The 13,229-nt window shown below is 37.5% G+C and overlaps 1 protein-coding gene across 6 annotated transcripts in view; it reads right to left on the reverse strand.

Annotated features, from left to right (window-relative positions):
- Positions 1 to 13,229, reverse strand: part of TRPM6 (transient receptor potential cation channel subfamily M member 6) — a 227,257-nt gene that overhangs the window by 84,096 nt on the left and 129,932 nt on the right. For 4 of the 6 annotated variants that reach the window (XM_075598299.1, XM_075598290.1, XM_075598323.1 and 1 more), the window contains 7 exons: positions 12,154 to 12,294; positions 8,447 to 8,596; positions 5,997 to 6,277; positions 5,094 to 5,322; positions 3,598 to 3,753; positions 1,533 to 1,673; positions 767 to 895 (listed from right to left, as the gene is read on the reverse strand). In XM_075598299.1, coding sequence (XP_075454414.1) covers positions 767 to 895; positions 1,533 to 1,673; positions 3,598 to 3,753; positions 5,094 to 5,322; positions 5,997 to 6,277; positions 8,447 to 8,596; positions 12,154 to 12,294 — 1,227 coding nt within the window. The remainder of the gene's footprint in view (positions 1 to 766; positions 896 to 1,532; positions 1,674 to 3,597; positions 3,754 to 5,093; positions 5,323 to 5,996; positions 6,278 to 8,446; positions 8,597 to 12,153; positions 12,295 to 13,229) is intronic. The other 2 variants (XM_075598313.1, XM_075598307.1) reach the window with 2 other exon arrangements.

Below are 13,229 nucleotides of genomic sequence, written 5' to 3' on the forward strand. Positions count from 1 at the left end.
AACATTGGCTCACAAATTGGAGTCAACACAGAATTTGACCAACTATTCCTTCAGTAACAGATTCTAAGGAGCAGTCATATCCTGATCACATCACCTCGTCAGCATTGTTCATTTGTGCATCAAACCCAGTAGGACAAATACCCAAAACAGTAGAAAATGGAGAAAGAGTGGGTGAATCAGGTCATGAAATCATGTTTCTTGAGTCTGCATGGAGATCTGGAGTCCTCTTCATAGACTCTATGAAGAGGATGCCTATAATAGAAGCAGCAATTGCATGCAGTGGCTTTTAATTATTACAGCGACATTGGGACACTGGATTATAAATAATACTTTATGAATGCAAGAATTATTTTTTAAGCCATATATAATTTAAAAAAAAAAAAGGTGCTTTAAAAGATCTTATGAACTGCTTTACACACTCTCTCTCTCTGTTGTCTAATGTTTTATTATTTTGGTAATAGTAGCAATCCAATTTCATTACAAACAGGCATGTGTCAGTGTTTCTTTAGAACAACACATTCCCTACACTTATTAACATACAGATGTGGCCAACGTCATTGCGGCCGCTGTTGTGTGGCCATGTTGGATTCTTCTGGAAGTCCACAGAAAACAGTACTTACCTAGGGAACTGGGGGGGGGCTCCTAAGAGCTGAATAAAACCTGGTTCCAATACGTTTAAAAAAAAAATGTTGGTTTTGCCAGAATTGCTGCTTTATCCTGCTATAAATATATACAGTATATTGAAGAAAGGGGAATTAAAACTCACCTCCCTGACTTTCTCAATCGCTGTAGTAAATATGTAAGTAATAACCAGCCACTCTTGGGCGCTGGGTGTTGCCTCCATCTTCACTAGTACAGTGTATGTGAAAAGCATGAGGAACACCAAGTATGCCATCTGCATATAACATAACACACATTACACAGGGAGGTAAATAGGCATGTGCATCTGTACTTGTCACATAAAGCAATATATATATGGCATTGCATAGAGCATATAAAAATATTACTTGTGAGCACATTCACATGTTTAGACAGGTCTGCAACCCTGCCTTTCACCATTATCACTTAGCATACAGTGCTTCCTCTGCAGCAAGGGATTCTGGGAAATGACATGCAAATGAGCACACAGTATTGCAAAAAGGTATGTTGTATATGTATGTATACATTATATGAGCTACAAAAAAATAAACATGTAACGTCTATTCTAATTCCCCCTTAATTACATCTATTGTACATATTGTATGTATACATTATATGAACTACAAAAAAAATAAACATGTAACGTCTATTCTAATTCCCCCTTAATTACATCTATTGTACATATTGTATGTATACATTATATGAACTACAAAAAAAATAAACATGTAACGTCTATTCTAATTCCCCCTTAATTACATCTATTGTACGTATACATTATATGAACTACAAAAAAAATAAACATGTAACGTCTATTCTAATTCCCCCTTAATTACATCTATTCTTTACAACACTCTAGGCATTGAGTCACATAAATAAAGCTGACAATAACTTACCGTGTGGAACCAGAATTTGACGATAGGAGTACTGTAGAATTCACAGACTTTTCTAGTTAAAGGGAGATTTCCATGCCCATTACTGATGTTATAATTCTGATCTTCACTTGTTTTCTTTGATCCCTTTTCCGCATCAAAGCTCTGATTAAAATATATTTACTGTTTTAGACACATGATTTCATACAGTGGAATAGCACATGATGAACGCATTTGATCATTAAATATCTTCATACATTACAGATCATTAAATATCTTCATAAATGTGCATAATGTGCGTTATCTTATTCATATATTATTGACATCACAACTTAATAAATGTTCCCAGATTTTTATTCACTGAAAATACTGTACTACACACATTTACGGACATCTTATAAAATAGCTTTCCTCCTGATCACTTTTTATGAGGCTGCTACTGAATTCAGTTTGGATAAAGAAAATAGAAGCCAAAGAAAATATACTCAAATAACTATAATGGATAAACTATTTCATTAGATACATTGTGCTGATTTCGACTTTACGATCAGTGCCCTCCCCAGGAAAGTAACTATTTAATTTATCCTTTTTTAATAATGTGCATGTGCTTTAGATTTCTCTAGCATAATATACTGTATGTGGCACCAGCTTGGGACAGGCTGTGCCACATTCAGTGAAAGTGTTAAATTGCTTTTTAATATGCTTTTCAGAATTACATTTTTTGCAGTGTGGAACAATTCAGTAGCATTTGGACTTTCTCTTCAGGTTAGCAGAAAATTGATATGAATTGCATTCACCATTTATCCTGGCGTTGCTAAATGGAGCCGCAATGCATTGCAGAGCTACAGTATGGCCCCTTTGGCAGCAAAAGGGTTAAGTTATAGAATTGGAGAACCAGATACAAAGAAAGTTATAGTGAGTAAAAAAAGTGACCAAAAAAAACTCCACCATACGGTGTACAGCAAATAAAAATACCGCTTGTGAGCACATTCACATGTCTTAGGCCTTGTCCCCACTGCTCGTGGCTGCGCGTGCTAAGGCGTGCGCGGCGCGAACAAGATGCGGCCCTCTATAGGGCCAGCCCCAGTCACTACCTGAGCGCACCTGCAGAAAGCGCCATGCAGAATCACCTTTCACAAAGACAAGATTTTTGTCTTTTGGCGCGGCGGCCGAGCGACGGCCACATCACGGCGGTGGTTCAGCCAATGAGGGCGAACCAGCCGTGTGATAGCAGGGCCGTGCCCCCGCCACGCCTCCCCATTGCGAGTGATCAGAAGTCCTTCAGATCGCTCGGGTGGAGGGAACGAGCGCGGTCAGGCACTCCGACGCGCTCACTGGGGCCGCAGCCTCAGACAGGTACACAAACCTGCCTTTTCCCTTGATCTCTTAGCATACAATGCTGGGTAAAGACATGCAAATGAGCACACTGTGTCACTTTTTGTTTCGTACCCATTTTAATATGGATCCCTATCATCTTATGCCTGGCATATTACACAGATTTTCAGCACTGCCTGTGTTAAACCAGTGCATAGCCAGTAAACCTACTCACAGACTGGAAACAACCACCACCATATAAACTGTAGGAGGCAACAAACTGTAGTTAAGAAAAAGCACAAATGCTGAATACATTGAATAGGAACACTGTGAACAGCTGAGCATCTGTTATGCTTCTGTCTTTTTCATGTAACAAATCCCCTTTAACTTAATCAGATTGAAACGGCAATAACAAAAAATTAATACATATAAGAGGAGTCGGACCATGTATCAAATAAGCTTTGGTGTAAAAACTCTGCAGTAATGTGGCAAAGAGCAGTGCCAGATGCATGGAATATTTTAGTTGAATATTGTACATCTTGTGCTTAATTTACATACACAGTCATGTACGTTTTTTTTTTCTTCCCAATTCATTATTAATCTCACTGGCCGTCCATTAAATAGTGTATGCCCTTTATGTGTACTTAACATCTGTAACATTTTTCTCCATATTGATGGTAGAATAATCACATGTACGGGTTTAAAATCAATCAGATCTGATATTGCTTACATACAAAATACATGACATACATATCTGTTAAAGTGCTTTACTCACTGGGGTCTGATCATCTTTGGGATTTGGTGACGGTGGCTCAACGTGTAGCCTGGTAAACTGATGAAAGTCTTGTGATTGGGGCACATGAGACATTTCTGCCTTGCTCTTAAATTCTAACATCAAGATAAAGGGTGAGAGCAGAATACCCAGGATAACCTTTCAAATACAATGGTGAAAACGTTAGTTTAGTTTGGGAATGGTTAATGGTAAATGAAAACAACTGACTTACTCAAAGTAGAGTATTCACAAATTAGCATTCCCACTGCCGAAAATGAAATGAAGCTCAATAATATATCTACTGATTTAAAATCTGGACAAATTATATAAATTGGTAAATATCTGATGGAAAAGTCTGAGTCCCAATTTAATGTATACAGAGTAAGGCATATGCTGTTGTTATCTTCTGTCTTGGTATGCTTTCTGTAAATGTTTACTCCTTTTATTGTCTTAATGATCATATGTCTTGGTGTGATTGCCTTTCTTCCTTGTACTGTATGTCATTTGGTGATGCACAGCACTTTGTATCTTTTTTTGCTTCAGTTTTTCCTTGCGTTACAGGCCGTATGGCAATAAAGTGTTACATGCTCCTGAAAATAAACCCCCCCTCCCCCACTACCACCATCACCACTATCACCACTATCACCACCATCACCACCATCACCACTATCACCACTATCACCACTATCACCACTTCTAAAACCCCGACTCTAGTTTTCAATCATTTGCGGCCAGAGACCATGCACCTACTATTTGCCAAAAATATTTATGTAAACAATAAATTAAAACCAATTAATGATAGTTTTTGGTTTGGAAAATAGTTTTTATTGTAGTAAGTGAGGTTGTACTTGAAATACATCTAGTATACATTGCATGATTCTTTCATTACTCTTTAATAACACATGGAAGAAGCTTCCTTCCCTAGCTCTGATTACTCTACGCAATCATTAACAGCACATATAATTTACTATGTGACATGATGGGTGACATTGGTGGTTATTCATAAACGGTGATAGTGCTGATCCGGGTATTCTTGCACAGAAACTCCTATTGACTTTGAGCAAAGATGATATAGGGTCTGAGTTTTTACCGCAAATAAGAAAATGGGCAGAGTAGGGTTCTTATCTGCTGTCACATTCTATGTTTGAATAGGAACTGTGTTATAGTGCGTGATAGCGTCCCAGTCAGCACTATCGCAGCTTAATGAAAAGAGTCAGCTCCACATTGTCTGGCAATAAACACTTGTTAAAATGAACGTGGTTATGCATTTTACAATGGCTAAACTTCACTAGGTTGAGAGTATTTTTTTTCTCTGATATAAAGGACAGCTACTTTGATCTGTTTTGGTCTTTCATTTCACAAAAGGGATTTTAATTAAAGTCGGTTGTATGGATGCAGCATTCTAATATCATATAAATAATATAGAAGCATGTATAAATACGATGAAACAAAAATATTAACTTCACAAGTAATTTGTGCAAATATGTAATAGGCTATACCTTAAGCCAGGAGTTTTTTCGCATCTTCAGACGCCCCATCCACATGTCCGTCAGTAACATCTGTGTGCAAGTGTGGGAAACAAAGAGCCGAAGTGCTGAAGACACAGCTAATTTCAGGCATGTTGAGTTACTCCAGTTCTTCAGTTGATATGTTAAAAGTTTCATAGCCATTTGCTCATTGAGTTTGAAAGCATTTTCTAGGAGGTCCAAAGCAAGCTGGCCAAATTCTCTATGCAATAAAAAAATAAGATGCACGAAAATAGATGTATGTGTTTCTTTTATTACAAAAACTTGTATGCAAATAATGTCTCAACTACACAATTAGCATAGTCTTATTTTTTGTAAAATCTCTTTCGCCATTTTAATAAAATTAAGATATGTATCACAATGGTTAGCAAAACGGAATACAACTGCAAACTCAAGAAGACAACGGATATTAAGCAATATAATGAGTAGCGGCAAATGCAAAATATTGTTCATTAAATGGATTCAATTACATACACCTTAGGAGGATAGGCCAAATATTCTCTGAATCTTGGATTTATTTTAAGCATACTATGTAATTGATATGTTTTTTCAATAATTCCGAAATTAAAATGTATATTGTATTTTTCTGATCATTAAATTGCTTCATCTCATTATGTTCAAATGTATTGTAGATGTATCTGCATACCACAGATCTGACCAAGTTTATATTATTTTGTCAATGCTCTATATTAGTAATAATTATTTCTATAGTGGGTCATCAGTAGGCTATTAATGACGTAGCCAGGTTAAAGCCCTTAGATGAGCCTTACAATTTTATGTGCAGTCAGCCAGTAAATGGTTTGACTGGTAGAAGAATGTCTATCCATTCTAAGTACTGTAGGTCTTTAATAACCCAAGTGAAGGTAGGGCTCCTACTTTGAGTACATCTTTAACTCTTCTGAAGTGTCATCCACCATGTTACTTTGCTTTGCTTCATGTGCCATTGCACGGTACAGTTTACAGGCGATTACTGCCTTCACCATAGCCTCTTCCCCATGCTGCCAGAAGAACATGGCCATTTTCTGTCTTTTCAACAACACTGCCCAAACAAAGAGGTCATTGTAAGGGTAAATAAAACCAACTGGCTCATTGTCCTCAGTGGTGGGCATTTCCTCTTTGGGTTTCTTCTTTGATTTTTGAAGGCATGTAGTCTTTTCCTTTGAAAACAAAATAGAAACCTTGTTTAGGATCTAAAACCTAAATTAAAAACAGTTCGACTGTGCAAGGGAGGAATCAGGAAAAGGGAAGAGAGTAAATTAGAGAAAGGGGGGCATGTGGTGGGAGGGATCAAAAAATAATGAAGGGTGAGATGAGACAAAAGAATTAGACATTTGGGAATAATGAGCTAAGATGAAGAATATAGAAGCCATTAAAAGTGACGGGTCATTAAATAAAAGAAAAATAAATGGAATATGGGATAAATTGTGGTGAAAGGAGGAAATAGGTGGACATACAAAGGGACAATGATGAGAAAGGAGCCAATGAAATTTAGGACATGATAACAAGAGATGGCAAATAATAAGAACCTGTAAGAATAGAATAAGAAAAGTGCAAATAAGGAAGAGGACATGAGAAAAGATGGCAAGCAAAGAGAGAAGACAGACAAGTCTCAATTTCTCCCCCTTCAGCGCATGACACATCTGAAAGACCATGGATGGCCGCAGACCCTGGTCCAGCAAATAAGGATAAGTAAGCATCCCATGTGCTGGGCCATGTTCTTCTAAACCCAAGAATTTTGATTTGCAGCCTTGCTCAAGAGGGTGAAACAACTTTCAGTAGGTCTTCTGGTTTAGTTCTCCTTTAACACAACCATGTGTGTACAATATACTTTATGAGCGCAGTAGGCTAAATCTTTATAGTGATTTAATAATAATAACAGCATGTTCTTGTATAGCGCAGCTAGATTTATGTAGCACTTTACAGACATTTACAAAGACATTTTGCAGGCACAGGTCCCTGCCCCATAGAGCTTACAATCTATGTTTTTGGTGCTGGAGGCACAGGGAGGTGAAGTGACTTGCCCATAGTCACAAGGAGCTGACACCAGGAATTGAACCAGGTTCCCCTGCTTCAAACTCAGTGCCAGTCAATGTCTTTACTCACTGAGCTACTCCTTCTGTTAAAAGGCAACTGAGGAAGTTAAAAATGGAGATGATCGGTGTGCTCTTTTGCATATTCAATCCCAGAATCGGGATGTCTATAATCAAAGATTGGAGGACAAGTGTGGACATAAACATATAGTTTTAAGTGTCATCTGTTTTTAATTGACATTGTAGTGCTTTTGTCTTTTTTTGTACCAGTTCTAGGACATACTTACTAGTAATACTATTACAGGCTAATTATTATTATTTTTAATTCGTTTTTATTTTAATGTTTTAGCTGTTACTACAGTAGTTGAAAGTTCTGAGCATTCCAACCCATTAATCCCCAGCATTTAGACCACACAGAAAACTTAGTTCCTGCACATTTCAATGTCTTAGTCTATAATTCATTTTCTAATTTAACTAATCTACAATAGCTCACGGTTAATTTCCTTTTGTTTTAGATGTTTTGCTGGGACTGGGAAATGGGCAGTGCTGTCTTTTGTAAGCCAACATAGATCACTGCAATTTATAAATGACTGCCCCATTTTTGATAGGTACAGTAGCCTCTGACAAGAACAATGTGTGTTGTACAGTATATCCTGTTATAGTTCAATTGTGCGTTTTTAAGATTAGGTTTCCTAAACTACAATTGGAAAACTATTAAATATATTAACATATTAAACATCTCTAACTTGTGACATAACAATGTGTTACAATGTGTTACATAGCTGAATTGTTTTACTTTGTTACAAATTTACATATATATTGCTACGTGGTACACATTTATACAGTTTCTATTAAAACTAATGCCTTATTAAGAACTCGTTGGATAATTTTGCTTAGTGCCTCAAATTATAGAAATGTTATGAGTTGTAAAAGACTTGATAAAATATGTTGTAACTACGTGTAAAAATTGGAATCATTCCTTGGTTGTTTATTAGCTTGCTATCCTGGTAGGGTCTTAACTTCTCACATACTCTAACCCAGAGGGTATAAAAATATAATGCATTTGTCCCAAGTGGTGTGATTTTAAACCTTGTACAGTATAAGTTACCCACCACAGAACGGGAATTTATATTTTTTTTAGGTAAGATGTTGATACCTTTCGGTTGATTTTTTAATCTGCACTGCTTTAAAAATATATATATTTATAAAAAGTTATATATTTGTGAGTGCTAGATTAGAAACTTAATTCTAGCAGAAATGTTTCAATTAAGTTTGATCTAAACTTGGATGGATCACCTTGCGTTTATAAGGCTGTGCTGTTCGGAAGAACTGTGAATGCAAGGTATTCTCGGGTGAAGCAAGCTTGCTGCTCATCTGGCTGTTCTGGTTTATGGAAAGATTAGATAAATTCTGTGCCAAGCTGTTAGAAGACTGGTGACCAACTCTCTAGCAGAAAGAAAAAATGAGAAAAGCAAGGAGACAATAGTTTTATTAATTAACTCACAGTTTTATATTCTTTGGTTACAAGTTAATGCTTTGCAAAATATCAATGATATTGTTTGAAAAACAGCTACAGTAAGTTCTTCCCAGTCAGAGAGACCAACGGCAGCTCTCACAATCAAGGGTTAAAGTAAAGTGGCTTGAACAGTACATCTGTGTTATGCCCATGGTTTGTGCAATTGGGGAGATCGTAGACCTGGGTAGTTACATTTTGGATACAGGGAATAAAACATGTAAAAGCCTAAATCATAAATTGCTTCGGTTGTGCATGTTAATCTTCAACATTGTCCCGTTTGGCTGGAGCACTCACTTTATTTTAACCTGTTTGTGAAATTGTAAGTATGAAAATAATTTGTCAATTATAGTATTTAAAATACAGTAAGCCAAAAAATGAAACAACCTATCAGTGTAATTGGCTAAAAAAAAAAAAAAAACTATTCACCTATGGATTTGAGGACCGACAAAGAGTTCAGCCAACAGAATAGATTAAAACGTGCAAAATCACTCAATGCACACGTTTGCTAAATAAATACTTTGCAAAGTTGAAAAAAAAAATGTTAACATGCTTATTGGTTGTAAGATTTTTTTAAGGTGTCAATCATCTTGTAAATTACTAAATTAGCCACTGTCATTAGTTCATTTTAGTCCAAGAAGGATTTGCCTCTTAATGTAATTAACTTGATCTATTAAATAATTCTGCCAGTCCAACCTCATGTTAAGAGAATACAACCACCAAGATCATGTGGCATATGTATCAAAGTTTTTGCATATGATATGTGTGTGTGTATATATATATATATATATATATATATATATATATATATATACACACACATTTAAATATATATACATATATATATATATATATATATATATATATATATATACACACACATTTAAATATATATACATATATGTATATATATATATATATATATATATATATATATATATATACACACACACACAGTATACATGTGAAACTAAGATGCATACAGTAGAGGCACATGCACCTAATGCCGGTATGGGTTATCGCACCTGTTCCAGGGATAGCTCCAATTGTGCCAGCAAATTCCTACATTTGAGTAAACTGCAGGAGTAGGGGTCAAGATCATGGAACTGTTGTGATACCAATTAAAAGATCCTAATATCAAATTGTCTGTACAGTTCAGTATATGTCAATATACAGTGTCTAATGGTCCAAGAGGGTCCATTCCAAAATTGGTCTCTCTTTCTCTTTTCTATGTGCCTAACTTTGCCTACCCAAGTGAGTAGTAACAAAGGAGGAGAGGCAGTAGGTGGTATGATACCATTTATTGGACCAACAAGTAGTTGATATATTACCTAAGCAAGGTGAGATTTCTGGCTGTGATATTCTGGGAAATATACAACTTCACAATTTGATGAATAGCAGGTGAATATGAGAGTTTGCCTTATTTGCCCTCAAACCTCCCTACAAATAACATAGGAAGAGACACTTACACTCAAAAAGAAGCAAACCAAAGTATATTTAAATGATTCACACCCCACATCTATTACAATATTTCCATAAGACCTACTGTATGTAGGCGAAGGACGCTTGTGATGAAGGTAGTACTGGTGTAAGACCCAATTGGACCAGGACCAACAACCTCTGCTTCCCAGGGCAATAGCTCTAGCATTGAACTAAACCAGATGCTGGAAAGCCCCACTGTTACAGCATACTTTGGAGCTTTACTGGTCACACCTGTAGCTAAGTCGTCTATTAACACGTGTGGTCCTTTTTTCTGCACAAAGCACATTGAACTTGCAACCCAGAAGTAGAAGTGGTTGGCTTTAAAAGGAACACAGGGAATGGGGGCTACAGGTGTGAGCAGTGAGCAGTAGAGTTCAAAAGTATGCTGCGACAGTAGAACTTTCTAGCATCCGGTTTAGTTCAATGCTGCTCTGGATAGCTGGTGGTGGTGGGTTCTGGTCTTGTTGGGTCTCACACAAGTACCCTCTTCATCACAAGGACCTTTAGACTTATCAATATAGGGCTTATGGAAAAATTTTAAGAGATGTGGTGTGTGAAATATTTATACATCGTATTAGTGTATTTAAGTTGTGCTCCTTTTTAAGCACAGGTGTCTCTCCCTATGTTATTTGGAGAGAGATTTGAAGGGATAAATTTGGGATTCTTCTAAAACAGTGCCATCTATATTGCCTCCTTGAGCTGGAGAAAAAAAAATGTGAGTAATTTGAAGTGGGTTAATCCTTTGGAGCTACTAGAATTCCGGCAAGTTTGCAAAAATTGCAAGTTTGAGCCTTTTTTGTCATTCCGCTTGGATTTTCAAGCTTTTTCTGCATGATTGGAACATGCGAGAAAGGCTTGCAAAATACCAAAACATGCAAATCTGAGTGGAAAGGGATCTTTCCGTACGGATGTGCGCAACTTGAAGCTACTCGAGTATCCCCTATAGTGTTACCTTGCTTCTTATCCTATTGAATACGGTGTGTGTGGGGAATGATGAGTGCTCGTTTAAATGGGGTTACCATAAATCCTTATTTAAAAAAGAGGAAGCCACAAGCTGACTATGCATGCGCAGTCATCGCAGTCATCACTCACGCATGCACGGTTGACTTTTGTTTACGCATGCATGGAAGGCGTTCATCTCTTGCGCATGTGTGGTCGGCTTTCGCTCGTGCATACTGGAGCAGCGAGCACCGACTGCGCGTGTTCGAGCGCTGACCACGATCGCTTGTGCATGTACACTGGCGACACACTTTATTCGAGCTTGGCTAGTCCCACGAATTCGGGTATACCCGGGTGTATTGAGGTTTGTGACTGTTTTCTGCCCGAGTACATTGAGTTATTTTCCAAGCAGGGATTGAAGCATTTTATTCCCGCTGGCTGCAATACTGCACAGTATATATATATAAACTGCATTACAATTCATGAATTTATGCCATCTGGTAGACACGCGAAGCATTGCAGCCTATTAAATCCTAATCATTATCATTTAACAGATCAGCCGCCCATCAGCCAGGCATGAACCCAGGCTGGGAAGGCAAATGCAACGGGGCTTGTCAGAGGTTAGGAGTGGCGCATTCCAGGTATCTGCCAGGTACATACCGGGTATTTGCTCGAATAAAGTGTGTCGGTGCAGTATCGCTTGTGCATGTGCGGTTGGTGCTCATTGCTCGCGCATGCACTGTCGGCTTTCGGTGAAGCATGAATGCTGCTTGTGCGGCTCGACGCTTGCGCATTCGTGGCCGAAAATCCCGGACGTTTTAAGATATTTAAAAATTCCTCCCGGGCGGCAAGCTTAAATCAAAAAAATGGACATGTCCGGGAAAATACGGACATATTGTAACCTTAGTTTTTAACCCACAAAACATCTCTTTGCTTATAAAATTGACTGGAGAAAACAAATATGTTATTGGTTATACAAAATAAAAGAACAAACATACAATGAGAGATGCTTATTTGAGCAAGACATACAGAAAATGAAATGTTAGATAGGATCAACATGGGAGAATACCTTCTGCTTTCTATAAAGGCTGTTGTAGAGGACTCTGAAACTCTTTCTTGTGTAACTGCTCCGATACGCTCCTCCAATCAAGTACTCAATCACCAGCCCCACATCAATGAGTGACATTTTGTAGTCTGGGGCAAGGTTGCTCTGGTAATATAAAGGTTGGGGTGTTTTAAACTTTACTTTATAGTCAGTGTATGTTATATTGTTCAGATTAGTGGGTAACATAGAGTCAACATTCATCAGTTGAAAACGTTTCATTACAATGATCTCATATACTGTAGCGTAGCTCTGCTTTAACCTTCGTGTGTATAAGCCCAGGTTTTCCTAACAGAAGCCATTTTTATTTGACCAAGATGTGCTTAGCAGAACCCTTTTTGGGCAAAATTAGACTTGTCTATCTTACTGCACAATGGAGGGGCACTGAAGCAAATGACTGAATTGAATGCTAAGAGATAAAGGGGAAGACAGGGCTGCAGACCTTCTGAGACGTGAATCTGCTCACAAGGGGGTATTTGTATTTGCTGTCCACTAAACATTGGAGGGTTTTTGTCACTTTTTTACTCTCCATAACTTATTTTGTGTCGGGTTGTAGCCACTTCCAGCTTCACATGGCAAAGCCAGTGACCAACCTGAAACTAATGACACTAATGACAACCAAATGACACCCAAATGACACCCAAAAAGGTCAAAAAAGCTGTCGGTGAGTAGGTTTATTTGCTATGCACTTCTTTAACCCAAGTTGTGCTGAAAAGCTGTGTAATACGGCAGGCATAAGATTATAGAGACCCATGTTAAAATGTTCAATAAGCAGAAGGTGATACAATGTGTGATCATTTGCATGTCATTACTAGATCAGGATCCCTGGCTGCAGTGTAAGTGCTGTATGCTAAGAGATAATGGTGAAAAGCAGGGCTCCAGACCTGTGAAAGTGCCCACAAGTGGTATTTTTATTTGCTGAATAAATAAATAAAAAATTGAATGACTGTAAATATATATGCTAATAAACCATAATTACAATCAGGATGTAACATTGCATGATTTTTTTATATTAACTCTTTCAGGGAAGAAACAGAGTATTT

The sequence above is a fragment of the Ascaphus truei genome, chromosome 1 (assembly GCF_040206685.1).
Source record: "Ascaphus truei isolate aAscTru1 chromosome 1, aAscTru1.hap1, whole genome shotgun sequence".
Lineage (NCBI taxonomy): Eukaryota > Metazoa > Chordata > Amphibia > Anura > Ascaphidae > Ascaphus > Ascaphus truei.